The sequence below is a fragment of the Carlito syrichta genome, unplaced genomic scaffold (assembly GCF_000164805.1).
Source record: "Carlito syrichta isolate Samal-C Ts95f unplaced genomic scaffold, Tarsius_syrichta-2.0.1 Scaffold302931, whole genome shotgun sequence".
NCBI lineage: Eukaryota > Metazoa > Chordata > Mammalia > Primates > Tarsiidae > Carlito > Carlito syrichta.
In genome coordinates, this window is record NW_007247027.1 from 97,920 (window position 1) to 98,441 (window position 522).

The 522-nt window shown below is 72.8% G+C and overlaps 1 protein-coding gene across 1 annotated transcript in view; it reads right to left on the bottom strand.

Annotated features, from left to right (window-relative positions):
- Positions 1–522, bottom strand: part of TENM3 (teneurin transmembrane protein 3) — a 207,118-nt gene that overhangs the window by 618 nt on the left and 205,978 nt on the right. Inside the window, exon 28 of the mRNA XM_021711937.1 lies at positions 3–505. Within this exon, the coding sequence (XP_021567612.1) occupies positions 3–505 (503 nt within the window). The remainder of the gene's footprint in view (positions 1–2; positions 506–522) is intronic.

Genomic DNA, 522 nt, shown 5'->3' on the forward strand with positions numbered 1-522 from the left:
GCTCCTCGTCCAGCGTCATGCCGTAGCGCACGTGCAGCGCCAGCGCGCCGAACTGCATCTCCACGTCGGCGAAGCGCCGCGTGCGGCCGTTCACCACCGTGGTGGACTGCGACACCGTCACGTTGATGCCGTTCTCCAGCGCCCGGCGGCCGCTGGTCAGCCGCAGCGTGCCCAGGTCGCTCTCGGGCGTGCTGGCCTTGAGGAAGTAGTGCGTGTCCTTGCCCTCCACCGTGAAGTGCAGGTCGGCCAGGTAGAAGGCGTTGTTGAGCACGGCCGCCACCTTGATGCAGTCCTCGTTGGCGACGTTGAGCGCGTTGGTCTGCACGCGGCCGCGGCTCACGGCCAGCATGACGCCCTTGCCCAGCAGCGACGGCGCCGTGGCGAACCACCGCCACGACGGCGCGCCGCCCGCGCGGCGCCGGCCGCCCCGCGCCTCCGCCGGCCGCCCCAGCGACAGGAAGGCCTGGGCCTGCCGCGCCGCCTGCTGCTGGACGCCGAAGACGGGCTGCGGGCGAGAACCAC